The sequence below is a fragment of the Grampus griseus genome (genome assembly GCF_964374135.1).
Source record: "Grampus griseus genome assembly, chromosome: 16".
Taxonomy (NCBI): domain Eukaryota; kingdom Metazoa; phylum Chordata; class Mammalia; order Artiodactyla; family Delphinidae; genus Grampus; species Grampus griseus.
In genome coordinates this window covers 28,448,723-28,476,546 of record NC_139010.1, presented here as the reverse complement: position 1 = coordinate 28,476,546, position 27,824 = coordinate 28,448,723, and the positions used below count along the sequence as shown (strand labels likewise).

Here is a 27,824-nt window from a genome sequence, read left to right as displayed (position 1 = left end):
ACCAGATTACACGATCACGTTTCATTTATGTGCATGTAGATAATGTGACCGGGGAGGGGGAGAGAAGACGGTCCAACTGTGGCAACCTGGGTACTCTTTTCTCTTGCTTGCTTAGGGGACAGACTTCTAAGAATGAAGCTACATAGATAGGCAGGAAGAGTTCCAGTATGGAGAATGTGAGCAGAAGTATAACCACATAGTAACAATTATAGTTGTTCTAGCAGCTAAAATCCTTGGTGACCCTGCCATCTCTAAGTAACTCACTGAGGAGATCTGGAGAAGTGAGAAAAGCCTTCCCTGAGCAAACATTTATTGAGCATGCACTATGTGGCAGTGGATAGTTCTGCTTTAGAAGAAGACATAGACACCAATAAAAATTATGATACATTATGATTGTATAAACTACAATAAAAATATGCAATGTACTTTGAGAGAAAAAAGGTTGGAGCAGCAACTAATTGCCTGAGAGGTTTAGAGAAAACTTTTTAAAGGATTTGACTTTTGAACTGGATATTTAAACTTGAGTAGTTACAGTATGAAAAGAGGAATCCAGATGGAGGCATGAGTGTAGTTATAAGGTACGTTTGGGCTGCAGTGAAGGGTTATGAAGAGGGATGGCAGTAGGAAGGCTGTTACAGTGGTTAAGGGGTGGATGGTCAAGGAATTTAAACAGATCAGGGAATATGACTGGGTGTCTTCTTTAGCAAGGCATGCCCCATGGTGAGGGAGGATGACTAATGAAGGGGAAGAACTAGAGTTGGGCAAATTAGTTAGACATGATAAAGGTCTAAATTACACCTGAGAGAATGAGGAGGTGAGGAAGAGATTTAGGAGAGGTAGAACTGACAGAACTTGGTGATCAATTAGATAAATGGGTGAGGAAGGGAAAAGTCGGGAAGAATTACTTCTATTAATGAAGATAGAACAAGTAGGAAGAATAGACTGGGCTGGGGAGTTCAAGAGAAGTTGAGTTCTGTTTTGATAATCAACTTGTCTGCAGAATATTCCAAGGGGTTGACCCGTAGGTTTTGAGCCTAAAGCTTGAGAGGAGATCAGGGTTAGAAACAGAGATTTGGGAGTAATTAGATGATAGGTGAATTTGTGGCAGTCAAATTGGACACCTAGGAGGAGCTGATAGAGTGACAAAAAGCTTGTGGGGGTGGAGGCTCCTTGACACTGAAGAAAAGGACAGAGGTGTTCCTAAAGCAGGCTAAAAAGAGGCTGTAAAAGAGGCAATATAATGAGGAAAAAGTGGTTTTCTGAAAGTCAAGGGAATAAGAGGTCTCAAGAGAGTGTGGTTCTCCAAGTCAGATGCTGAGAGAAGATGAGATAGCATAAGGATTGAAAACTGGCCATTAGATTTGACAATTAGGAATTTTCTGATGATCAGGAGAAGGGATGCTTCAGAGAAGGCAGAAGCAGTTTGCAGTGGGTTTAGGAGTCTGGATGGGAAGAGGTCTGGTTGGTGTTTGCAGAGGTGAATATTCCAATTGCCAGGTGGGTTAGGGGATGAGGAGAGGGTGTTCCATACTCAGAAGAGGAGACTGGAGGTTGTGGTAGCCCCAAGAAACCCTGCAGCAGCCCAGGACTGGCTAATTTTGTCATGGAATTCATGCAAAAATTACTTTGAAGTAAATTTATATGTGGTTTTGTATCATGTGGTCTTTTATCTTCTTCATGAGATGCTGCCATCAATCAAATTGAAAAGGTTTTCAATAGCCAAGACATGGAAACAATCCAAGTGCCCCATCTGTGTATTCCATACACAATGGAATATTACTCGGCCATAAAAAAGAATGAAATATTGCCATTTGTAGCAACATGGATGGACCTAGAGAATATTATACTTAGTGAAATAAATGAGACAGAGAAAGATGAATACTATGCAATATCACTTATATGTGGAATCTAAAAAATAATACAAATGAAATCTATATACAAAACAGAAACAGACTCACAGACACAAAGCAAATTTATGGTTATCTAAGGGGAAATGTAGGGGAGGGAAAATTAGGAATATGGGATTAACAGATACCAACTACGTAAAACAGATAAGCAACAAAGATTTACTGTATAGCACTGGGAATTATATTCGATATCTTGTAATAACCTAAAAAGGAAAATAATCTAAAAAAATAAAACTGACTCACTTTGCTGTACACCTGAAACTAATATAATATTGTAAATCAGCTATACTTCAATTTAAAAATTTTATTAGGTTTTCCTACTTAAGTACTTTATATTCTTCAAACATTAGGACAGATTTCAACCATACAGAAATATTGAAAATTATACAACAAACATCCAACTATTTACTACCTATATTACCACATATATTTACTACCTAGATTCTACAATTAACACTTTGTTGTATTTGCCTTATCACTTATCTACCCATCTTACCATCCCTCTTTCCATTCATCTTATTATTTGATGCACTTCATTGCAAGTTAAAGACATCAATACACTTCATAATCTATCAATATGCATATCATTAACTAGACTTCAACATTAGCTTAGTTTGTGTGTGTGTGAGATTTAAAAATCATGCAACTTAAGTGGGACATTCTCTGAGTTTTGGCAAATGCATATACCTGTGTAACCCCTATGATGACATCACCATTAGCTTAGAAAGTCCTCTCATTTCCCTTCTCAGTCAGTTTCCCTTCCCTCCTCTCCCACAAAGCAGCACTTGTTCTGGTCTTTCTCACTGTAGGTTGGTTTTACCTGTTCTAGAACTTCACATACTGGGAATCTTACAGTATGCACTCTTTCGTATTTGGCTTCTTTCACCCAGTTAAAGTGTTTTTGAGATTGATTCATGTTGTATTAGCAGTAATTTCCTTCTCTTGCTGAGTATTATTCCATCGTTTGAATATACCACACTTTATCTTTTCTCCTGCTGTTGGACAACTACCCAGTTTCTAGCTTTTGGCAACAACGAATAAAAAGACTATAAATATTCGAATTCAAGTCTTTATGTGGACATATGCTTTCACTTCTCTTGCATAAATACCAGGAGTGGAATGGCTGGAGTCAAAGAATAGGTGTGTTTAACTTTATAAGAAACTTCCATGCCTTTTCCCAAAGTGGTTGTTCCATTTTACACTCCAACTGGCAATGCTGCTTCACATCCTCTCCAACATTTGGTGTTGTCACTTAAATTTTAGTCATTCTAATGCAGTATCTCACTGAGGTTTTAATGTTCATTTCTCTCATGACTAATGATGTTGAATACTTTACCATGTGCTTATTGGCTATTCATATATTTTATTTTGTCTTTTCATTACTGAATTAGAGTTTTTTTTGTTTTTGTTTTTTTTGCGGTACGCGGGCCTCTCACTGCTGTGGCCTCTCCCGTCGCGGAGCACAGGCCCTGGACGCGCAGGCTCAGCGGCCATGGCTCACGGGCCCAGCCGCTCCGCGGCATGTGGGATCTTCCCGCACCGGGGCACGAACCCGTGTCCCCTGCATCGGCAGGCGGACTCTCAACCACTGCGCTACCAGGGAAGCCCTGAATTAGAGTTTTTAATATATTCTGGATATAAGTTCTTTTTTAGACATTATATGTGTTGCAACTATTTTATCCTGGCCTGTGGCTTGTTTATTCATATTCTTAATGGTGTCTTTTTTAAAAAAAAATTTAATCAATTAATTTAAACATCTTTATTGGAGTATAATTGCTTTACAATGTTGTGTTAGTTTCTGCTGTATAACAAAGTGAATCAGCTATATGTATACATATATCCCCATATCTCCTCCCTCTTGCGTCTCCCTCCCACCCTCCCTCTTAATGCTGTCTTCATGAATAGTTAAAATTTTTTTGGAATTCGATTTATCAATATTTTTTCTTTCGTGGTTAGCGCTTTCAAAGTCCTCTCTAAGAAACTTCTGCCTACCCCCAAGATGTTAAAATAGTCTCCTGTTTTCTTCTAGGAGCATAATCATTTTCGCTTTTATGTTATGGCCGTGATCCATCTTTATTTTTTATGTATGGTATAAGGTAAGGGGCCAAAGGTTCATTTTTCCCCATAAAGATATCAAGTTGTACATGAATGGACCTAGAGATTGTCATACTGAGTGAAGTCAAACAGAGAAAGACAAATATCATGATATCGTGTATATGTGGAATCTAAGAAAAAGGGTACAAATGAACTTATCTACAAAACAGAAATAGAGTTACAGTTGTAGAAAACGAATTTATGGTTTCTAGGGGGTAAAGGGGTAGGGATAAAATGGGAGATTGGGACTGACATATAAACATTACTATATATAAAATAGATAACTAATAAGGACCTATTGTATAACACAGGGAACTCTACTCAATACTCTATAATGGCCTATATGGGAAAAGAATCTAAAAAAGAGTGTGGATGTATGTATGTGTATAACTGATTCACTTTGCTGTACACCTGAAACTAACATAACATTGTAAATCAACTATACTCCAATAAAAAGTAAAAATAAAATCAAGTTGTAATAGCATTGTCTATTGAAAAGATTTTCCTTTTCCCATTGGGTTGCTTTGGTGTTTTTGTAAAATATCAAACTACTTCACATTTACATTTATTGTACTATTTAGAAAATGTTTTTACTCTCATATTCTCTTAACACTGTCTCACTGGGGGTGGATATATTTTCCTCCTTTTGAGTTGAGAAAACCAAGGCTCAGGGCAGTTCAAGAACTTGACCAAGGGGACACAAAGTGAAGGACGTGCACATAGAACTATTACTGAATCATAAAGAAATTGTTTACATTTTAAACCTACTTTATCCAGTGGAAATATTATTAAATGGACACTTTTTCTGAAGGTAATGGAGTAACAGAAATAAGTGCATATTTTTATATTTCAGCACTGGTGGTATTATCAGACTGCAAGCCAAACATATACTTTCTCTGTAGGCTTGTGTATGTCTAAGACAATCTATATTATGCATCTCTTTCTGAAAGGGTAAAGAATTACAATACTTGCTTTGCAAAATGGGTAAGAATAATAGTTTTTAGCCAAGGGTGCTTGGACTTTATTTAAGATAAAGAATGTATTTCTCTCACCCTGATCTAAAAAGAAAGTTACTCTTCTCTGATTCGAGGAAATAAAGCAGTACATAAAGGTACATATCATGTAGATATAAAAACTAGGAAGAAACTCAATAGCCACTCTTGCTCTTTTTCTTTCTCTCCTACTCTGCTATACTAATACTTGGGCATCCAGCCTGTCTCCAAATGTTTGGTACCACCTTCTTTTCCACCTCATGGAAGCAGTTTTCAAGCAAAATTGATCACTCGCTGAGACTAGGCCAACTTCAATGTTCTAACTCTCCAGACAACCTAGGCTCACCCTTGAAGTATCAGTCTCCTGTGCCCACCTGATTTACCCAACTGTAACACACAAATGAATGGCCTCAGTCTTTGTGGCTCACTCCTCTGGTAAGAACCCTCTTTTCCCACATTCAGAGAGGCAACCTTGTTAAAACCACTAGTACATATTTTAGGGATGTCATAACCAAAGCATCTACATTTTGTGAATTACACAGAATAAGAGGGTTACACAACTATTTGAAGGGAACCTGAGGTCAGAATCCATGTCTTTTTTAAAAAAATATAAATTTATTTATTTATTTTTTGCTGCATTGCATTGGGTCTTCTTTGCTGTGCGTGGGCTTTCTCTAACTGTGGTGAGCGGGGGCTACTCTTCGTTGTGGTGTGCGGGCTCCTCATTGCAGTGGCTTCTCTTGTTGAGGAACACGGGCTCTAGGTGCACAGGCTTCAGTAGCTGTGGCTTGCGGGATCTAGAGTGCAGGCTCAGTACTTGTGGCACACGGGCTTAGTTCCTCCATGGCATGTGCGATCTTCCTGGACCAGGGCTCAAACCTATGTCCCCTGCATTGTCAGGCAGATTCTTAACCACTGCACCACCAGGGAAGCCCAGAATCCATGTCTTCTTGACAACTTCATTATTCTTCCCCCATCCTATATGTCTTCCCTCAACTATCTGTTAAACCAGGATGAGATAAAGTGGAACTAGGTTAACTACTCTTCATTCCAAGAATGGAAAAACTTAGGTCAGAGAGGAGATTGCCTAACAACCAATTAAAGGCAGTTTTCCTGAGACCCAGTCAGCTAGGCTAGCCATTATTTTCCCTTTGTCTTTTACCAAAACTAAAAAAGTATGCCATAAACCCAAGAACAAAATACACAACCTAATGACTTTTTTTAACACAAGAAAAGTTATGTGGGACTTCCCTGGTGGTGCAGTGGTTAAGAATCCGCCTGCCAATGCAGGGGACACGCGTTCGAGCCCTGGTCTGGGAAGATCCCACATGCCGCGGAGCAACTAAGCCCGTGCGCCACAACTACTAAGCCTGTGTTCTAGAGCCTGCGAGCCACACCTACTGAGCCTGTGCGCCACAACTACTGAAGCCCGCACGCCTAGAGCCCGTGCTTTGCAACAAGAAAAGCCACTGCAATGAAGAAGCCCGTGCGCCACAAAGAAGAGTAGCCCCCGCTCGCCGCAACCAGAGAAAGCCTGCGCAAAGCAATGAAGACCCAACACAGTCAAAAAAAAAAAAAAAAGTTACATGATCTGTGTGCATGTTAATTACTACCAGCAGGCATACTTTAGAACCTGCTATAAATAGCGACTGTCATAAAAGTTTAGCTGGTGAGTGGCACTTGATCAATAGCCTTGGGGTAAGGGATTTTCTTATCAAAAAAAGAATAAGAAAGGTTTATTAGTGTCTCACCTACTGATCTAAGAGAAAGATATTCTGCAGTAGTTTTAATATGATACTCTAGCACTTAAAACTAATTGTCCTTGAGAGTCAAAGTTGGAGGACTCAGACTTCCTGATTTCAAAACTCAAAGCTCCAGTAATCAAGACAGTCTGGATTGGCATAAGGATAACATACAGACATATAGACCAATGGAACAGAGTCCAGAAATAAAACCTTACATTTATGGTCAATTAATTTTTGACAAGGGTACCAAGACAATTCAGTAGTGGATAAAAGTCTTTTTAATAAGGTACAGGGAGGACTTCCCTGGTGGTCCAGTGGTTAAGACTGAGCTTCCACTGCAGGGGGCACGGGTTCGATCCCTGGTCAGGGAACTAAGATCCCACATGCCACAAGGGGTGGCCAAAAAAAGTAAATTAAAAAAAAGAAAAAAAAAAAGGTACAGGGACAACTGGATAGCCACAAGTAAAATAATTTAGACCTCCCAACTCAAATATATACGAAAATAAACTTGAAATGGATCAAAGAGTTAAATGTAGGAGCAAAATCCATAAAACTCTTAAAAGAGAATATAGATGTAATTCTTCATGACCTTGGATTAGGCAATGGCTTCTTAGATATGAAGCTGAAAGTACAATTGACCAAAAAGAAAAAAAAGAAAAGAAAAAAGATAAACTGGATTTCATACAAATTAAAAACATCTGGGGAATTCCCTGAAGGTCTAGTTGTTAGGAATCCAAGCTTTCACTGCCCAGGATGCGGGTTCCATTCCTGGTTGGGGAACTAAGATCCCACAAGTTGTGCAGCATGGCCAAAACAAAAACAAAAACAAACAAAAATATCTGTGCTTCAAAGGATACCTGCAAGAAAGTGGAAACACAACCCACAGAATGGAAGAAAATATTTGTAAATCATATGCCTAAAACTTATACCCAGAATATATAAAGAATGCTTACAACTCAACAACAAAAGGACAAACCACTCAATTAAAAAATGGGCAAGCAATCTGAATAGACATGTCTCCAAAGAAAAAAATACAAATGGTCAATCAATAAACATAATATCATTAGTAAACAGGAAAATGCAAATTAAAACCACAATGAAGGGCTTCCCTGGTGGCGCAATGGTTAAGAATCCGCCTGCCAATGCAGGGGACACGGGTTTGAGCCCTGGTCTGGGAAGATCCCACATGCGGCAGAGCAACTAAGCCCATGCGCCACAACTACTGAGCCTGCGCTCTAGAGCCTACGAGCCACAACTACTGAAACCGGCGCACCTAGAGCCTGTGCTCCGCAACGGGAGAAGCCACTGCAATGAGAAGCCTGCGCACCGCAATGAAGAGTGACCCCCGCTCGCCGCAACTAGAGAAAGCCTGTGCACAACAACGAAGACCCAACGCAGCCAAAAATAAATAAATAAAAAAAATATATTTAAAACCACAATGAGATAGCACTTCATACCCTCCAAGATGGCTATAATCAAACAGAGAGTATCAAATGTTGGCAAGGGTGTGAAAAAATTGAAACCCTCAAACCATGTTAGTGAGAAGGCAAGATGATGCAGTCCCTTTGGAAAAAAGTTTGGCAGTTTCTCAAAAAGTTAAGCGTACGGTTACCATGTGATCCAGCAATTCTACTCCTATGTATATACCTAAAAGAACTGAAAACATACATCCACATAAAAAACCTGTATGTGATTGTTAATAGAAGCATGACTCATAATAGCCCAAAAGTGTTAACAACTGAAATGTACATCATGAATGGATAAACAAAATATGGTATATCTAAAGAAATATTATTTGACAATAAAAAGAAGTACTGAAAATGTCCTAGGGTGGGCAAACTTTGAAAACATGCTAAGTGAAAGAAGCAAGACACAAAAGAACACATGACTCCATTTTTTTTTTTTTTTTTTTTTTTTCTTTTTTTCTTGCGGTACGCGGGCCCCCCACTGCCGCGGCCCCTCCAGCCGCAGAGCACAGTCATCCAGACGCGCAGGCCCAGCGGCCATGGCTCACGGGCCCAGCCGCTCCGCGGCATATGGGATCCTCCCAGACCGGGGCACGAACCCACGTCCCCCGCGTCGGCAGGCGGAATCCCAACCACCGCGCCACCAGGGAAGCCCCCATGACTCCATTTTTATGAATATCAAGAATAGGCAAATCTATAGAGTCAGAAAATAGTTTAGCGGTTACCAGAGAATGGGGAGAATTGGGTTTCCTTTTGGGGTGATGCAAGTGTTCTTGATTTAGATATTGGTGACAGCTGCACAGCTTTGTGAATATACTAAAGCCCACTGTATTGTATACTTTAAAATGAAAAATTTTATGGTATATGAATTATATCTCAACAATGATAAAGATAAAACAAGCATAGGAGACCTAAAAGTTTACTTAAACACAAACAAAACAAAAACCTGAATGCTTTGAATTCAGTTTATAACTATCTTTTTTTTTCTTCAACAATAATCATAATGATAACAACAGTAGGTACTTATTAGACTTGTAACAAGCAGTTTATACTTAGTATTCTCTCTCAAATTATCTCAATGACCTTGTACAGGGGTTATGATCCCATTTTATAGAAAGGAAGTTGAAGTTCAAAGAGGCTGAGTAATTTGCCCAAGGTCATATCAAGGTAATTAAGTCTGACTCCAGAGGTTCTTTTTTTTTTTTAGAGATTTTTTTTTTTTTTTGGCCGCATTGCACAGCATGTGGGATCTTAGTTCCCCGACCAGGGATTGAACCCGTGCCCCCTGCAGTGGAAGCACGGAGTTCTAACCACTGGACTGCCAGGGAATTTCCTGGAGGTTCTATTACACCATTTTGTCTTCCTTAAAACAGTGGCTTGGGACTTCCCTGGTGGCGCAGTGGTTGAGAGTCCGCCTGCCAATGCAGGGGACACGGGTTCGTGCCCCAGTCTGCGAAGATCCCACATGCTGTGGAGCGGCTGGGCCCGTGAGCCATGGCCGCTGAGCCTGCGCGTCCGGAGCCTGTGCTCTGCAATGGGAGAGGCCACAACAGTGAGAGGCCCAAGTACCGCAAAAACAAAAACAAAACAAAACAAAAAAACAGTGGCTTACTGGTCTCTAATACTAAGTTATTTTTCAATGTGTTATGTTGTTCTTTCTGTCTCCATCAACAAAACAGACATTATTTCAGGACCCAGGATTAAACAATGATCTTTCTTCCTTAGTTTGCAGAGCACAGGGCAAAGACAGAAAAAAAGTCCCATATGACAAGTTTTTATTTGTATCAAATTACAGAGTACCATAAGTAAATATAAGATTATGACTTGAATATTGTAATATAGCTTATACTTTGGCAAATTATTTAATTATCCAAAGTTTATTACATGTTTGAGTACACACTGAAGAAATTACTTGGCATAACTTGGCAAGTTAAATATTTCTGTACCTTATTTAACCATTTATCATGTATATATGTGGTACATATATGAACATATGTGTGTATATATGTGTACACACACTTCTGAATTAAATATACTTGTATAAAAGCTAAAGATTTATATACTGATATTATCTTTAATTCCTTTAAAAAATCTATCATATTAAATTGCGTCTGCATTCAAAGCAGAAATGTAAAAAAAGATCACTTTACTAAGTACACATGAATTTACAAAGTAATAAAAATGAAACAAAATTTCTATTGAGATGTTATATTCCTGTTTAATTGACATTTAAGTGGCACTATCAAACTATGGAAATAAACCTCCGATTTTAGGTTGCTGAGAGAATAAAGATTCTAGTGTGTACTACTGTACCCTCTAAATTAAGATGAACATTATTATAGTAGGAAAGGTAGCATTTAATTTTCTTCTTTATTAATATGGGAATTCTCAGGAAGCCATCAGGGCAGCGTCTGTACTCCTGGGCTGCGGTTTCCTGCTTTTTCATCAGTGGAAGTCTGGCTTCTCAGGAAAGGTGCAGCCAGTCCGCCTAATTATGACACTTGCTGCATAGTGGCCAGCACGGATGCATTCAGTCAGGGGCTTGTCAGAGACCAGCTGAGACAGAAAACCTGGAACACAGACAAAAGGGAAATACATGAGTATTGTGTAACAGCATCAGAAATGTCATATGGGTCAGAACGAAAAATGGTCTACATACCTATGCCTTTTTTTCAGTCTTGAAAGTGAAGTGTCAAACCTCTAGGGTTAGAGAGTTCTTTCCTAATATTTCTTTTAAAGAAAGAGCTCTTTTAAAGAGCTCAAGTCGGGATGTGACAACTCACCACCAAGTCAACCTAGTCTTTCTAAGCCTAAACTATCATGCTTTCCTTGATAAGGAGACTTTAACTCTGAGATTAAAAGGTTATAAGTAAGAAATACTGGCCAAATAATATTATATTGGGTCTTTACAGCTGAGAAATTATTAGTTATGCCTTTGCCTATCTCTCTGGATTCCTTCTGTATTGATGTTATTCCTAGAAAATTGCTATTTGGCAAAAATATCTGGATATCTCTCCAAGAACAAATTTGAGAGTTGAAAAGTTATGAATGACCTTATATCTCTTTCACTCCCAGAAGTAACAGCGAAATAATTTCTATAGTCAAGCACCATGGACGGGCTTGACATTAAAATAAATATGGTAAGGTAGGAAACAGGCCTTCTGCTTCTGACCAACATGAAATAAAAGGAAACAGATTTACTCTTTTTCCTGAAACAACTTTTTTATTTATTTATTTTTTTGCAGTACCCGGGTCTCTCACTGTTGTGGCCTCTCCCGTTGCGGAGCACAGGCTCCGGACGCACAGGCTCAGCAGCCATGGCTCACGGACCCAGCCACTCCGCGGCATGTGGGATCTTCCCAAACTGGGGCACGAACCCGTGTCCCCTGCATCGGCAGGCAGACTCTCAACCACTGCGCCACCAGGGAAGCCCAGAAACAACTTTAAAATAAAAACAAAGCACATACAACAAAGTTTTTCAAATATTGTACATCAGCCACAAAAGATCCATGAAAGAAGGGAAACAAATGAGGTAAACTGCAAAAGTTACCAGGCCACAACACATGGAAGGACAGCCTAGGCAGAGCCTGACAGCTTCACTGACTTGAGAAGATGGAATTGGGAGTCAAAGTAGGATAAAATTAAACATCTACACAGACTGATCAGGAAAAAAAGAGGGGAGCTATAAATTGCCAATATTGGTAATAAGAGATATGACATCACTATAGCATCTACACACGCTAAAAGGATAATAAGGAAACATTAACAACTTTATGCCAATAGATCTGACCAGTTAAACTGGACAAACTTCTGGAGAGAGACACAAACTATCAAAGCTCACTCAGGAAGAAAGAGATAACCTGAAGAGCCTTCTAGCTATTAAATATTTGATTTTATAATTAAAAAGCACATTAAAAGCACAAAAATAAAGAAAATTCCAGGTTCAGATGGTGTCACTGGTTGAGTTCTACCAAATATTTAAGGAAGAAAAACAACGTCAATGCTATACAAACTATTCAGAAAACTGAAAAGGAGAGAATACTTCACAACTCATTATTTGAGGCCAGCATTACTGATACCAAAATCAGAAAAGATGCAAATATTTTACAAATCCAATCCAGTAGTATATTTTTAAAAAGATAATAAATCATAATCAGCCAGCATTTATCCCAGAAATACAAGGTTGATTTAACATTCAAAAACCAATCAATGTAATCTACCACACTAACTAAGAAAACCATAAGATCATCTTCACAGATGCCGAAAAAGCATCTGACAAAATCCAAGATCAGTTTCTAAAAAAAAACTTTCAGCAAACTAGGAATAGAAGGGAACTTCCTCAACCTCATAAAGGGCACTTGTGAAAAACTTGCATTTAATATCATTCTTAATGGTGGATGATGGAATGTTTTTCCCTTAGAATTGAGAACAAGGAAAGAAAGTTTGTTCTTAAACATTGTACTGGAGACCCTAGTCAGTGCAATATGGCAAACAGAAGAAAGAAGAAAAAGCATCAAGACTGAAAATGAAGTAAAACTGTCTTCATTTGCAGATGGCATGACTGTCTATGTCTACGGTTCTCAACAATGCCAAATGTTCTCTGGGGGGCAAAACTGCCAATGTCTGGAGACGTTCTTGGTTGTCAAACCTGCAGCAGAGGGTGCTACTGGCAACTAGTGGGTAGAGCCCAGGGATGCTGTTAAATATCCTATGATGTCAATAATGCCGAGACTGATAAATCCTGGTCTATGTAGAAAATCCTATGGAATCTAGAAAAAAGTTACTAGAGCTACTAAGTGAGTTTAGTAAAACTGCAGGATACAAAATCACTATGCAAAAATCAATTGGATTTCTGTACTAGTAATGTGTATATATAGCAATTGTATATGCCAGCAAAATTGATATTAAAAATACTATTCACCATACCATCAAATATGTGAAATACCTAGGGCTAAATATGACAAAAGGTAAGACATTTATTTACACTGCAAATGACAAAACAGTGCTGAGAAAACAAAACAACAATGCTGAGAGAAATTTTAAAAAGCTAAGTAAATGAATAGATATAAAGTGTGCAGAGATCAGAAGATTCAATATTGTTATCAGCTCTACTGATTCAATGTAATATCAACCAAAATTCTAGCAGACTTTTCTAACAGAAACTGACAAGCTGATTCTACAATTTATGTGGAAATGCAAAGAACTTAGACTAATCAAAACACAACTTTGAAAAGAAGACTACTTGATTAAAAAACTTATTACAGAACTACAATAATTGAGACATTATGGCATAAAGATAGACAAATCAATGCAACTGAATAGACGGTCCAGAAATAAACCTACTTCTATATGGTCGATTGATTTTTACAAAGGTATTAAGTAATTCAATGAAGAAAGGGTAATCTTTTAAACAAATGTTCTCAGAAGAGCTGGATGGCCATATGTGGAAAAAAAACAAAAACAAAAGCCCCCACTTCTACTCTTCCTCACATCAACCACAAAAATTAACTTGAAATGAAACATAGGTCTAAATGTAAGAGCTAAAACCATAAAACTCTGAGAAGAAAACTTAGGAGGAAATCTTAGTGATTTTGGACTTGCCAAAGATCTCTTAAGACATAAAAAGTATAAACTTTTCTTTTTTTTTTTTGCGGTACGTGGGCCTCTCACTGTTGTGGCCTCTCCCGTTGCGGAGCACAGGCTCCAGACACGCAGGCTCAGCAGCCATGGCTCCCGGGCCCAGCCGCTCCGTGGCATGTGGGATCTTCCCCGACCGGGGCATGGACCCATGCCCCGGTAGGCGGACTCTCAACCACTGCACCACCAGGGAAGCCCAAAAGTATAAACTTTTATGAGAGAAAAAATAATTTTGACTTTGCCAAATTAAACATTTTTATACTTCAATAACAAGAAACAACCCAATAAAAAATGGGCAACGGTGTTGAACAAACACTTTAGCAAAGATAAACAGATATCAAATAAGCACATGAAAAGATGTTCAACATCATTATTCATTAGAGAAACGCAAATTAAAGCCACCATTAGATACCACTGCCCACCCGCCAGAATGGCTAAAATTAAAAAGACTGACAAACCAAGTGTTGACAAGGGTACAGATCAACTGAAACTCTCATATACTGATTGTGAGACTATAAAATGATAAGCCCCCTTTTGAAAACCATTTATCTGCATCTTAAAAAGTTAAACATACACCTACTATATGACTCAGTTTTTCCATTTCTAGGTATTTAACCCAAGGTAAAGGAAAGCATTTTTCCATACCACGATTTGTAAATGAATGTTCAGAGCATCTTTACTTGGAATAGCCCGAAACTGGAAAACAATCCAAGTAGCATGGAAGCAGTAGATATGTCCATGGGGATGGTTTCATAGGTGTATACATCATTCAACATTTGTAAAACTGTACACTTTAAACATGTGCAGTTTACTGTATGTCAATTATACTGCAATAAAACTATATAAAAAATTGTTGTAGTTATAAATAAGATAGTCAAGAACAGAAGAATCTGGGGCTACTTCCCTCTTAGGAAAACCCGAGCTGCTGTAGCAGTATTCAAATACTCAGAAGAACAGATGATAATGAGAAACTGCTCCGTAGCCAGACTTTTAGGCCCTCCCATAGCCCCTGGGCAGCTGGGGGGTGAAGGTTAATTTAAAAGCTGTGGTGTAGTGACCTGTAGAGAGCATTATAAGAGATTTATGTTCTTTCTCTTCTACCATTCTGACCACACAGGCTTCTCCCTGTCAGATTTGGGGAATGCTCTGTATCCAATAAAATAAATAAGTACGCCCAACCAAAGAATAATTAATTTGGTTAATGGAGTGATGTATTTTGAAGACGTTTGCTTAGAAAGTGAAATCACTCTCTCAAGAGGTTTAGTAAGAGTATTTTATCAATGGGTTTTCAGGTAACAGTCAAAGGTCGATATTAACTTTCAGCCAAACTGTGAGACTAAACTGCTCAGCCCACACAGTGAATGGAACAGATGCCAAATTTAGTCAGATCAGCTTACAATGGAAACACATCTATCAGAAGACTTACAAGGAACATCTGTTTTCCTCATTCCTCCTGGTATGTTTGAGAGAAAAGAAAGCTTATGTTTATGAAATATTTTTGTGAAGCCTAAATACCAGCATCCTCTTTCTAAGAGAAGAGCAAGCTGATGATTGAAGTCCCCTGAAGAGACATTTTCTTTGACAAGTGGAAAACCTGGATGCAGAAAAAAGCTAAGACCTTTGCCCCAGGTGAATATCAGTTCTTTAATAATCTATTTTAAAAAACGAACTGAGATGAACTACAGAAGTTATACAATCAATTTTAAGTGGAACCTTCATAAAGTAGCTGGTGTGAATCTTCAAAAGTTGTATAAAATAGTTTAAATAAAGAGAGCTTATATTAAAGCTCCCTTATATTATATTATATTAAAGAATCATAGGAAATCCTTTTATAATAGGAATTAAACATTCCCAAGATACATTTTTTATTGTGTAAAATATACATAATCTAAAAATTACCATTTTGACCATTTTTAAGTGTACAATTCATGGCATTAAGTACATTTTGCAATGTTGTGTAACCATCACCTCTATCGATTTCCAGAACTTTTTCATCCCTCCAACAGAAACTATACTCATTAAACTCTCCATTCCCCCTACTCCTGGCCTCTGGTAACTGCTATTCTTCCTGTTTCTATGAATTTGCCTACTCTGGGTACTTCACGTGAGTAGGATCATGCAATATGTGGCCTTTTGTGTCTGGCTTATTTCACTTAGCATAATGTTTTGCAATATAATTTTTTAAGTTTAGATTTTAATTATTAGCTGGTCTAAAATGTACTTTTAAAAAACTGTATTTGGAAATAACTTCAAATTCAGAGAAAACTTGTAGGAATAAAAACAATGCAAATAGTACCCACATATCCTTTACCTGGATGCACTTATTGTCAACATTTTGTTCCTTCTGTGCACATGCTCTCTTTTTGTACAATTTTCCCCCTAACTATTTGAGAGGAAGTTGCATCTGTCATCTCCCTTTACCTTTAAATATATCTATGTGTCTTCCCTGAGAATAAGGCTATTCTCTTACATAACCATAGTCACCAACTTCAGTAACGCTGTTAGAATACTGTTATCTAATCGACTGTCCGTATTCCAGTTTTGTCAATGACCCAATAATGTCCTTTATAGCATTTTTCTTCCTTCTAGGATAGAATTTAGTCTAGGATTTGTCATATTTTTAGTCTCCTTTATCTTGAACATTTCCTCAGTCTTTCTTTGACTTTTGTGAGAAGGACATTTACAAAGAATACAGTCTTCTGCTACTCTGTATTTAATAGAGTGATTCTCATTTTGGTTTGTTTGGTATTTCCTCATGATTAATTCAGACTATGCGTTCCTGGCCAGAATACTAGAAAAATTATGTTATTCTTCTCAGGGTATCACACATTTAAGAGCATATTATGTCTGGCTGCTGTTCACTGGTGACAATTTTGATCACCTGATCAAGGTGTTGTCCTATTTCCCTTGCATCTAACAGGGAGCCTGTTGGTAGACAGTTTAATACCATGCAAATATGCTACTCCCCATCAAAAATCCCAATCCCTTCTCCCAGATTTAGTATTCACTCATGATTATTAACGGAAGCAACTTAAACTGTGATGATTTTCTAACTCCAGCACTCCTTTCACATTTACCAGTCAGCTTCTGGCATTTTACTATATGCAAGAGCTTACCTTTTCTCCCATTTATTATTTTTAATCTATTTATTTATCAATAAGGAGCACAGACTTTTTGTTTGTTTGTTTTTGTTCGTTTGTTTTTTTGCGGTATGCGGGCCTCTTACTGTTGTGGCCTCTCCCGTTGCGGAGCACAGGCTCCGGACGTGCAGGCTCAGCGGCCATAGCTCATGGGCCCAGCTGCTCCGCGGCATGTGGGATCCTCCTGGACCGGGGCACGAACCCGCATCCCCCGCATCGGCAGGCAGAGTCTCAACCACTGTGCCACCAGGGAAGCCCAGACTTTTGTTTTTTAATCAATGGTTTATAATTCATGACAGCCTTTAATTTGGTGCTCAAAATGCCCCACTTTTTGCCAGTAGGAGCACCTTCAAGTTGGCTCAGGTGTCCTTGGACCTGCCCTCACACTATTTTTGAGCACTTCCTTACTTTCTGGCATTATGTTCTGGGCTCTTAAACCCACCCTATCTCAGCCCTGGAATCAGCCATTTTTCCAAGGATACCTATTTCCTATCAGGGTGGAATAGTATTAGAGATCAAAGTGTGGGTGGTAAGTGCATTCTTTGCTTTTGGACTCTGTCAGTGAATTGAGCTAGGAAGTATGCAGGTACACACATGCACAGATATACATACTTACACACATAAATGTGTACATATGTATATACATATATACACAGAACTATTTTAGAAATTGAGTTGACACCAATATTTCCAATTCCAGTCCATCCCCACAGAGTTCTTTCTTACCTTCCCCCCTTCCATTATCATGATTTTGTACTTTCTTCTATAGTGAAAACCCTAGCTCCCAACAATATCAACACATTTATTTATTGGCTCAGTTTTTTTTTTTTTTAGTTTTTTTTTTAATTGGAGTATAAGTTGATCCACAATTGGCTCAGTTTTGAAATAACTCTTAAAACAGCTTCAAAATTGCTTCACCACTTTATTCTACAAAAACCCAAATTTACTAAAAAGAGTTTGGAATTGGTTTGCTGTTCTCCAATGTACTCAAATACTGTGTTCAGTCTGCTCTTTAGATTGGTTCTCTTTTTTACTCCACTTTAGAATGGTTCACTTTACTTAAGACTGAAAAAAATGTTGGGCAGTTTGCTTTCAGTTTCCGTTCCCTACTTTCATCCTTGTTAATTTAATGTGTCTTTAAAAATATGTAGAATATTAACATGTTTCCAAGTAAAAACTCTAAAAAAAGTATACTCAGAGAAGTGTCACTTCCTTTTACACTGTGCCCCTCTGTGCCCGTCCCCAATGTATGTATCCAATTTCACTGTTTTCTGGTTTGTCTTCCTGTGTTTATTTTTGTAAAGGTAAGCAGATATATGTGCATTTTCTTATTTCCTCTTCTTTCTTACACAAAAGGAGGGTAGCATAGAATACATGCCCTTTTGCACTTGGCTTTTTTCACTTAAAACACCACCTGGAAATCACTGCATATTTATACATAGAGATTCTCCTCATTCTTTTTTACAGCTGCATAGCACCATATTGTATGGATATACCATAGTTTATTCACTCCATCTCCTATGTGTGAATGTTCACATAGTTTCTAATGCTTTGAAATTATAAATAATTCTGTAATGAATAACATTTTGCATACATATTTTTGTGTTGTTGGGTGTGTGTGTGTTATCTTTGGGATAAATTTCTACAAGTAGAATTTTCTGGGTTGAAGGGTAAATATATAAGCAGTTTTGTTAGATATTTCCAAATTCCCCCTCCTTGGGGTTGAACTGTTTTGCATTTCCACTAGTCATGTTTGAGGGTGTCTGCTTCCCCACAGCCTCAATAAGAGAGTATACTGCCAAGCTTCTGAATTTTTGCCAATCTGATGGGTTAGAAACAATATCTCAATGTAACTTTAATTTGCATTTTTCTTACTATGGGTGAGGTTGAACATCTTTTTATATGTGTAAAGAACAAATCTCTTTCTGTGAGTTGTTTATTCTGATCTTTTGCTTATTTTTCTATAGAATTTTTGGTCTCCTCTGCCCGCCCCCCCACCAATTTTTAAAAGTTCTCTGCATTTTTAGAATATTATTCCAATAAAGTATTTTTTAGGTAGGAAAAATACAAATAATGACAATATGCTATTAATATATACAAATTCTGTGCCAGTAAGTAAACAAAGTGCTTATTCATATTTCATTCACTGAATGTGGTGAATTATAAAAAGTGTGGTTGGCAGACACTATAGCAGATAAATACGGCTTGCAGATAAATTTAAAAAAGAATTTTGCACGCTTTTACTAAAGATTTTGGGCCTAACAAGAAGTCAAGAAGTAAAATCTTAAATAACTGACTTGGCATGTGTACTCAATATGAAAAAGCACCTTAGAAGCTCCTTTTTAGGGGCCATTAGCTTACGGTCCTTGTCAGTACATCATGTTGAAAATGAAGGGTAAGGCTCTGCATATATGCCTTTCAGCACAGCCATGAGAAGAGGAACAGGAGGCATAACACTGGAGAACAAGAAATATCAGTAGTTTTCCAAATCAAGAACTCATATACTGAGGCGATTGTTGTTACCTTTTTACTTTGGTTCATTCTCTCTGTGACCTCTAACTCCCCTCTGATCCTTTTACAGATAGGCTTATCCCAGGGCCTCTCAGACTTTCCCCAAATTTAGGCCAAGTCACGGACCTTAGGTCTCCAGCTGTTGAGGCACAGGGTAGGTGAAGGCTTCAATGACATTGAATTTGGTTCCTAGGGCTAGTATCAGCTGGCTTTGAATCCTAGAACAATCACAGACCCAGAGCTCTCAGAATAAACCTCTGTCCATTAACAACTGGTACAGCTTATTACCTTCTGGTAAATTTCATTTGGAATTTTCTTTTACTGATGTTAAAGAGAGTGATCCGCACATATGGTTACCTTATCTTTGATAAAGGAGGCAAGAGTATACAATGGAGAAAACACAGCCTCTTCAATAAGTGGTGCTGGGAAAACTGGACAGCTACAGGCAAAAGAATGAAATTAGAACACTCCCTAACACCATACACAAAAATAAACTCAAAATGGATTAAAGACCTAAATGTAAGGCCAGACACTATCAAACTCTTAGAGGAAAACATAGGCAGAACACTCTATGACATAAATCACAGCAAGATCCTATTTGACCCACCTCCTAGAGAAATGGAAATAAAACCAAAAATAAACAAATGGGACCTAATGAAACTTAAAAGCTTTTGCACAGCAAAGGAAACCATAAACAAGATGAAAAGACAACTCTCAGAATGGGAGAAATTATTTGCTAATGAAGCAACTGACAAAGAATTAATCTCCAAAATATACAAGCAGCTCATGCAGCTCAATATCAAAAAAACAAACAACCCAATCCAAAAATGGGCAGAAGACCTAAATAGACATTTCTCCAAAGAAGATATACAGGTTGCCAACAAACACATGAAAGGATGCTCAACATCACTAATCATCAGAGAAATGCAAATCCAAACTACAGTGAGGTATCACCTCACACCAGTCAGAATGGCCATCATCAAAAAATCTACAAACAATAAATGCTGGAGAGGGTGTGGAGAAAAGGGAACCCTCCTGCACTGTTGGTGGGAATGTAAATTGATACGGCCACTATGGAGAACAGCATGGAGGTTCCTTAAAAAATTAAAAACAGAACTACCATATGGCCCAGCAATCCTACTACTAGGCATATACCCTGAGAAAACCATAATTCAAGAAGAGTCATGTACCACAATGTTCACTGCAGCTCTATTTACAATAGCCAGGACATCTAAGTGGCCATCGACAGATGAATGGATAAAGAAGATGTGGCACATATATACAATGGAATATTACTCAGCCAGAAAAAGAAATTAAATTGAGTTATTTGTAGCGAGGTGGATGGACCTAGAGTCTGTCATACAGAGTGAAGTAAGTCAGAAAGAGAAAAATGAATACTGTATGCTAACATATATATATGCAATCTACAAAAAAAAAAAAATTGGTTCTGAAGAACCTAAGGGCAGGACAGGAATAAAGATGCCGATGTAGAGAATGGACTTGAGGACACGGGGAGGGGGAAGGGTAAGCTGGGACGAAATGAGAGAGTAGCACTGACATACATACACTACCAAATGTAAAACAGACAGCTAGTGGAAAGCAGCTGCATCCCACAGGGAGATCAGCTTGGTGCTTTGTGACCACCTAGAGGGGTGGGAGAGGGATGGGGGGAGGGAGGGGATATGGGGATATATGTGTACATACAGCTGATTCACTTTGTTATATAGCAGAAACTAACACAACATTGTAAAGCAATTATACTCCAATAAAGATGTTAAAAAATAATAAAGAGAGTGATCAATTTTAGTATAACTGAATCCAGTGTTGGAGACGAGGTCTGAGACATAATTTAAACTGTGCTGAGGTGCTAAGCTAGTTTTTTCCTCAAAGCACATAGAGGTGGGATGGCTGGTGCGGGCAAAAGGCAATGTGATTTCCTAACTTCCATGTTGCTTCTGTAGAAAAGATATAACATTTAGAATTTTCCTAGTGTCATTTACAGAGAACTGAGAAATATCATCAGTAGGTATGAAAGCCTTAATGAAGACACTTAAGAGCTAGGGATATTTTAAAAGGAAATGAACAAAGTCTTCAGATCATTTTTTTCTTTTCCATATAGTTCCTCCACTAATAGTTTTCATGGTGGCTGGAACTAAAAACCCAGTAGACTCCATTACTGTTCATTCAACATTCACAGTAAAAAGGATGAGTTAGCTTTTCTGATTATCATCAAATATGGTTACACGGTTTATGTTTTAAAAAACTCCAACAATTTGAAGAGAGGACTAGTTAAATCCAGGCAATGGAATAACAGAAAGCAGTTAACTAGATAGAATGAGTTAGATCTTCATGTGCTGCTAAGAAACAACCTCCAAGATATGAGTAAATGAAAAATCAAGAGATTGAACAGTAAGCCCAGTATACTTTCATTCGATGAAAACTGGGAATATGTATTCATATACAAACTTGCACAAGCACAGGATATTTCTGGGTGGATTCAACAGAAACTAGCAACCAAAGCTACCTCATGGAGGGAAATTAGTGGACTGGGGTAGGAGCAATGTTTACTTTTCATTATATATAAATACACTACTTCTATGATATATATATGTATCTACTTTTTGTGCTGTTGTATATTCTACTGCTTACAGGTGTTAATTCTGCAATAAAAAGTAGATTAGAAACATTTTCCCATACCTTTAAATATTCTTAGAGACCATGCATTTTAAATGTGGATGTAGCATAATTTACTTAATCCTATTTTTGGATAGTTTTTTTCCAATTTTGTTTTCTACCATAATTAACACTGTAGTGAATATTTTTATAACATTTTAATAACATTTATCATTGTGCACATTTAAAAATTTTAATTTCCTTAGGATAAATTTCTTTAAGGGTAATTAATTTTAAGGCTTTATATCCACATTGCCAAACTCCTTTTCAAAATAATCTTATTAATGTATATACCCAACAGCAGTCTTGCTATAAAAGAATTCTGTTTGATAATTTGAAAAGCGAAAGGCAGAATCTTGTTTTAACTTACAGTTATTTGTATATTAGGGAGGTTGAAAACTTTTTTTGTTTGTATGCCTACTGACCATTTGCATTTCTTGTTTTTATGAACTGTCTGATGACAGCTTTTACCTATTTTCCTATTGGGGTATTTCTCTTCTTTTACTGATTTGTAAGAGATATTCTCCCAGTTTGTCTACTACATACGTTGTGAATACTTCCCGTCATTTGCCTTTTATTTCTATTGTTACATCAATATATTTATCTTTTCTTTAATATTTTTTCCACTGAATTTAGGCTGAGAAAGGTCTTCCATACCATGAGGTCAAATAAATATTACCTTATATTTTCTTTTAGTTCACTTATGCTCATTTAACTTTTTTACACCATCTAGATATTGAGTATGATAATTGGGATGTGATCAACCTCCATTTTTCCCAAAGAGTTATATTTTTGTTCCACTACCATATCTTAAGCAATCCTCCCTGTTCCTATCATTTTTAAACATTTTATTTTGAAATAATTTTAGATTTAAAAAAGAGTTGCGAAGATAGTACAGAGTACTCCTGTACTCATCCTGACTTTATTAAATTCCTACATGTGTTTTCTTCCATTTTTGCTCTTTGGTCAAATCGTTGCAATGCATTTTAGAAACATGTTTATTAAAAACAGTAAAAAAGCAAAATTCTTATGTGTCTGAAAAATTATTATCATTTCCAGATTTCAGAGACGATTTTTATTTTCTGTTTATTTCCTAAATATTCTATAATAAGCAATATTACTTTTATAATCAGAAAAAAAGCCAATAAACATTATTTTAAAGAATAACATGAAGACATTTAGCTATTCAGATAAAAGGTTAAGAACAACGCATTCAAGAATTTCAGCTAAGTGATATTTTATTCTGACAGTTTTCCACTCATGCTTTTAGAGTTTATTAATAATTGCAGCCACTTGGGAACAGAGCTTTCTGCAAAGTAAATCAGTATAAGCATCAGTGTTAAGTACAATGAAATTGGTCACTCTTAGAAAGACTCCTCAAAACTAAAGATCTTCACTACTTTCTGTACTCTTAGGCTTAGGGAAACACAGGCAGTGTTAGAGGAGGCATCTTAGAGAGTTTTTGAGGGAACCTTAGCACAATCTTTCTTCCCCACATGAAGTCTTTATCTTTAGAAGGCACATGCCAAATAAACCAGTCTGCATCATTTGAAATGGAAATTCAAGGACCAATGTTTCCTTAGCAGAGATTCTGGGAGAATTCCTCACAGAATTAAGCAGAAAGGATCACTCTACTTGGACAGCATGGTCATTATGTGATATCAATAAAACAAGCTTTTTGGTAAAAATGGTGAGGTCACTGGCCATAGGACACTGGCCTTAGCATCTCAGAACACTGTAACTGATGAAGCTGGGAAACAAAAGGCACACACAAACTGAAGATATTGGTAAAATGAGGTGGGTGGAAGAAAGGTTTTTCCATTTTGGCCTTTTTTGTTTTTTAAATTAATAGACTATTTTTCAGAGAAGTTTTAGGTTTATAGAAAAATTGAACAGAAAGTACAGGGTTCCTGTATACCCTCTCATCTTCTCATCCCTCAGTTTCCCCTATCATCAACATCTTGCATTTGTTTGGTACCTTGCTACAATTAATGAGCCAATAATGATTCATGAAAGTCCATGGTTTATGTTAGGGTTCACTCGGTGTCATTCATTCTATTTGATTTGAAACTGTATAATGATTTGTTATGCACCATTACAACACCACACAGAATAGCTTTACTGTTCAAAAAACTCCTGTACTCTACCTATTCATCCCTCTCACCCCCCCCAGCCCTTGACAATCACTGATATTTTTACTGTCTTCATAGTTTTCCCTTTTCAGAATGTCATATAGTTGGATTTGTACAATTTGTAGGCCTTTCAAATTGGATTCTTTCATTTAGCATGCTGTTTGAGTTTCCTCTGTGTCTTTTCATGGCTTGATAGCTTGTTGCTTTTTATGACTGAATAATATTGTATGGATATACCACAGTTTGTTTATCCAGTCATCTATTGAAGGATATCCTGGCTGTTTCTAAGTTTTGTCAATTAAGAAAAGAGTGCTATAAACATTTGTGTGCAGGTTTTTATGTGGACATAAGTCTTCAACTCATTTGGGCAACCAAGGAGCATGACTGCTGGATCATATGGTAAAACTGTGTTTTGTAAGAAACTGCTGAACTCTTTTCCAAAGTGGCTGTACCACTTTGCATTCCTATCAGCAATGAATGAAGAGTTCCTGGAGTTGCACATATTCACCCTATAGGCCACACATACGAACTCAAGATGCTGCTTAAACGATATGGGTGAAAGAATGTTTTTTCCATTAAAAAAACAATTCTTTCTGTAAAATTTTTTTTTTAATTTTTAAATTTCTATTTTTTAACATCTTTATTGGAGTGTAATTGCTTTACAATGGTGTGTTAGTTTCTGCTTTATAACAAAGTGAATCAGTTATACATATACATATATCCCCATATCTCCTCCCTCTTGCATCTCCCTCCCACTCTCCCTATCCCACCCCTTTAGGTGGTCACAAAGCACCCAACTGATCTCCCTGTGCTATACAGCTGCTTCCCACTAGCTATCTGGTTTACATTTGGTAGTGTATATATGTCCATGCCACTCTCTCACTTCGTCCCAGCTTACCCTTCCCCCTCCCTGTGTCCTAAAGTCCATTCTCTACATCTGCGTCTTTATTCCTGTCCTGCCCCAAGGTTCATCATAACCATTTTTAAAAATTTTTAGATTCCATATATATGTATTAGCATACGGTATTTGTTTTTCTCTTTCTGACTTACTTCACTCTGTATGACAGACTCTAGGTCCATCCACCTCACTACAAATGACTCAATTTCATTTCTTTTTATGGCTGAGTAATATTCCATTGTACATATGTGCCACATCTTCTTTATCCATTCATCTGTTGATGGACACTTAGGTTGCTTCCATGTCCTGGCTATTGTAAATAGAGCTGCAATGAACACTGTGGTACATGACTCTTTTTGAATTATGGTTTTCTCAGGGTATATGCCCAGTACTGGGATTGCTGGGTCGTATGGTAGTTCTATTTTTAGTTTTTTAAGGAACCTCCATACTGTTCTCCATAGTGGCTGTATCAATTTACATTCCCACCAACAGTGCAAGAGGGTTCCCTTTTCTCCACACCCTCTCCAGCATTTATTGTTTGTAGATTTTTTGATGATGGCCATTGTGATCGGTGTGAGGTGATATCTCACTGTAGTTTGGATTTGCATTTCTCTAATGATTAGTGATGTTGAGCATCCTTTCATGTGTTTGTTGGCAATCTGTATATCTTCTTTGGAGAAATGTCTATTTAGGTCTTCTGCACATTTTCGGATTGGGTTGTATGTTTTTTTGATACTGAGCTGCTTGTATATTTTGGAGATTAATCCTTTGTCAGTTGCTTCATTAGCAAATATTTTCTCCCATTCTAAGAGTTGTCTTTTCATCTTGTTTATGGTTTCCTTTGCTGTGCAAAAGCTTTTAAGTTTCATTAGGTCCCATTTGTTTATTTTTGTTTTCATTTCCATTTCTCTAGGAAGTGGGTCAAATAGGATCTTGCTGTGATTTATGTCATAGAGTGTTCTGCCTATGTTTTCCTCTAAGAGTTTGATAGTGTCTGGCCTTACATTTAGGTCTTTAATCCATTTTGAGTTTATTTTTGTGTATAGTGTTAGGGAGTGTTCTAATTTCATTCTTTTACCTGTAGCTGTGCAGTTTTCCCAGCACCACTTATTCAAGAGGATTTCTTTTCTCCACTGTATATTCTTGCCTCCTTTATCAAAGATAAGGTGACCATATGTGCATGGGTTTATCTCTAGGCTTTCTATCCTGTTCCATTGATCTATATTTGTGTTAAAAAAATTCCTAATACTTAAAAATAAAAACCGCTCAAAACATAAAAGTATACGCCTTATATCCCATACTCACTTATCTATTTCATTGCTTGGTGAACCTACTATATTTTATGTTTGTTGTCTTCAGAAAGCTACATGATTCACTTCAGACACTTTTGGTAATCTTCACGGTTTTGGTTCAGATCCTTGAGGACTGGGTCAATGATCTAATGAACCATTTGCATTCCAGATTGCTATAATACTATGCTTTCCCTACTGTCTTCATCCCTCATCCCACCCCAACTTATTCATTTATCAATGTTCTTTATACAAGAGTAATATCGAACTACACACTGTACAGTAGTGACAAGTTAATTACATAGTTATTAAGAGATAATGTGGGAGTAGTAACATAAGTTATCATGTAATTACCTTTGTTCTCAGAGGCATTACCATGTAATTAAAGCAAACCTGATATAATATTTTACAGTAACTAAGAGTGTTGAATTCTATATTCTCCCTGTCCTTTTCCCTGTAAAAAATTTGCTGTCATTTCTGGATCAATCTGATTTTTCAGTTCTTTGTTCATTCTCCACTTTTCTTAGATATCTACACTTTAGTGATGATTTTACGGGCTCTCTTAGACTGGTCTGCTATACCTTCTAAACCAATGGTTACCAGATATATGCTGCCACACGGCACATGAGACAGTAAGTTTAAAGGCGGTACTTTTTTTTTTTTTAAAAGGAATTTTGCCTTTATTTGTTTGTGTGTTTATGGCTGTGTTGGCTCTTCGTTTCTGGTGAGGGCTTTCTCTAGTTGCTACAAGTAGGGGCCACTCCTCATCGCGGTGCGCGGGCCTCTCACTATCACGGCCTCTCTTGTTGCGGAGCACAGGCTCCAGACGTGCAGGTTCAGTAATTGTGGCTCACGGGGCTGTTGTGGTGCGCAGGCTTCTCATCGTGGTGACTTCTCTTGTTGTGGAGCACAGGCTCTAGGTGCGCGGGCTTCAGTAGTTGTGACACGCAGGCTCATTAGTTGTGGCTCAAGGTCCTGGAGCGCAGGCTCAGTAGTTGTGGCACATGGGCTTAGGTGCTCCGCAGCATGTGGGATCTTCCCAGACCAGGCCTCGAACCCGTGTCCCCTGCATTGGCAGGCAGATTCTCAACCACTGCGCCACCAGGGAAGCCTTGTACGTTTTTTTTAAAGCCTGTATTTTTATTATTATTACCTGTGCCTACTTTAAGAGACAGAATAAGATATAAACTAAAATGTTGACTAATCTGAATCCTCAATTTACTAGACTTATGCCACTACCACTATGACACTTGTATACATATACAAACTTGTATAAGAAGCAAATGAAAATAAAGTAAAAACCTAGAACGCTATCAAAAGTATTTTGATTTATTCAATCA

General features: G+C 37.6%; 1 protein-coding gene across 7 annotated transcripts in view; it reads right to left on the bottom strand.

The window, feature by feature from the left end:
* Positions 1 to 9,107: 9,107 nt before the first annotated feature.
* Positions 9,108 to 27,824, bottom strand: part of ADK (adenosine kinase) — a 486,537-nt gene continuing 467,820 nt past the window's right edge. For 6 of the 7 annotated variants that reach the window (XM_082674082.1, XM_082674080.1, XM_082674085.1 and 3 more), the window contains one exon: positions 9,108 to 10,774. In XM_082674082.1, coding sequence (XP_082530208.1) covers positions 10,650 to 10,774 — 125 coding nt within the window. In that variant the 3' untranslated portion in view covers positions 9,108 to 10,649. The remainder of the gene's footprint in view (positions 10,775 to 27,824) is intronic. The other variant, XR_014297905.1, reaches the window with a different exon arrangement.